Here is a 1,174-nt window from a genome sequence, read left to right as displayed (position 1 = left end):
CTTTCTTTACTTCTCTCTCTCCTCCTTCCCTTCCTCTCTCTCTCTCTCTCTGTATGTTTGATTTTTTATCACTATCCTTAAAATTTTTAACAAAATTATTTAATTTATTAATTTAGTATTAAAATTATACAATTATAGTTAAATATGATTGTTGATTTATTGGGTACACCAAATGAAGAAGAAATGAAAACAGCATGTGATGGTGCTCGAAAACATATCCTTTCATCACCATTTCGACAACCAAATTCACAAAAAATTATTCAATTAACACAAGGGAATGATGATGCAGCTGATTTACTTACTAGATTGGTAACATTTGATCCGGTTAGTTCATTCATTATTATTTGATGAAATTTAAAAAAAAAAAAAAAAAAATCAATTAATTTAAAATAATTTTATAAAATTTTAAACTAATGAATTGAACGGTTAGTTCATTCATTCATTCATTCATTATTATTTAATAAAATTCAAAAAAAAAAAATCAATTAATGCAAAATAATTTTTATAAAATTTTAAACTAATGAATTGAAATTTAATAAATATATCAATTGAGTAATTTAAAATTTTTTAGCAAGAAAATTTCTACAAAAATTTTTTTTTTTTTTTTTTTCTAGGAAAAACGTGTCACAGTCGATGTAGCATTAAGTCATCGATATTTGGATGAAGGTCGTATGCGTTTTCATTCATGTATGTGTTCATGTTGCTATACAACACCATCAAATGTACGAATTTTCTCACAAATTTTAGATCCAGTTGTAAGTATTATTTCTTTTTTTTCTTTTTTTTTTAATTTTTAATTTATATAAAATTAAATTTCAACAATTTTAAAATAAATCAAAAAGAAGAAGAAGACGAAGGATTAATTTCTGTATAAAATTCATTTAAAAAAAAATTTTTTTTTTCTAATAAATTTCATATTATCTTATTTTTTTTAAATTTCTAGCATGAACATCCATTTGATCCAAGATGGGAGAAAGAATTGTCACGTATGTCAATGTTTGATTTAAGAGATCGAATGTACAGATTTGTCACCGAACGTGCACCACCATTTGGTGTAGCACTTACAATTAATCCAAACTCTGCCTCATATAAAACTTTTACTAGGTATGAATGAATGTTTTTTTCTTTTTTCATTTTTCAAAATTTTTTCTTTCTACTCTCTCTCTCTCTCTCT

The 1,174-nt window shown here is 24.1% G+C and overlaps 1 protein-coding gene across 1 annotated transcript in view; it reads left to right on the top strand.

Moving 5' to 3' along the window:
- LOAG_18800 (CMGC/MAPK/NMO protein kinase) overlaps positions 1–1,174 on the top strand; it is a gene marked incomplete at both ends in the record, with an annotated part of 6,955 nt that overhangs the window by 5,269 nt on the left and 512 nt on the right. The window contains 3 exons of the mRNA XM_020451462.1: positions 139–324; positions 615–755; positions 944–1,104. Coding sequence (XP_020304753.1) covers positions 139–324; positions 615–755; positions 944–1,104 — 488 coding nt within the window. The remainder of the gene's footprint in view (positions 1–138; positions 325–614; positions 756–943; positions 1,105–1,174) is intronic.

This window comes from Loa loa (genome assembly GCF_000183805.2).
Source record: "Loa loa unplaced genomic scaffold supercont3.541, whole genome shotgun sequence".
NCBI classification, from domain to species: domain Eukaryota; kingdom Metazoa; phylum Nematoda; class Chromadorea; order Rhabditida; family Onchocercidae; genus Loa; species Loa loa.
Note: the sequence above shows the minus strand (reverse complement) of the source record. Positions and strands in the feature narration are given on the sequence as shown.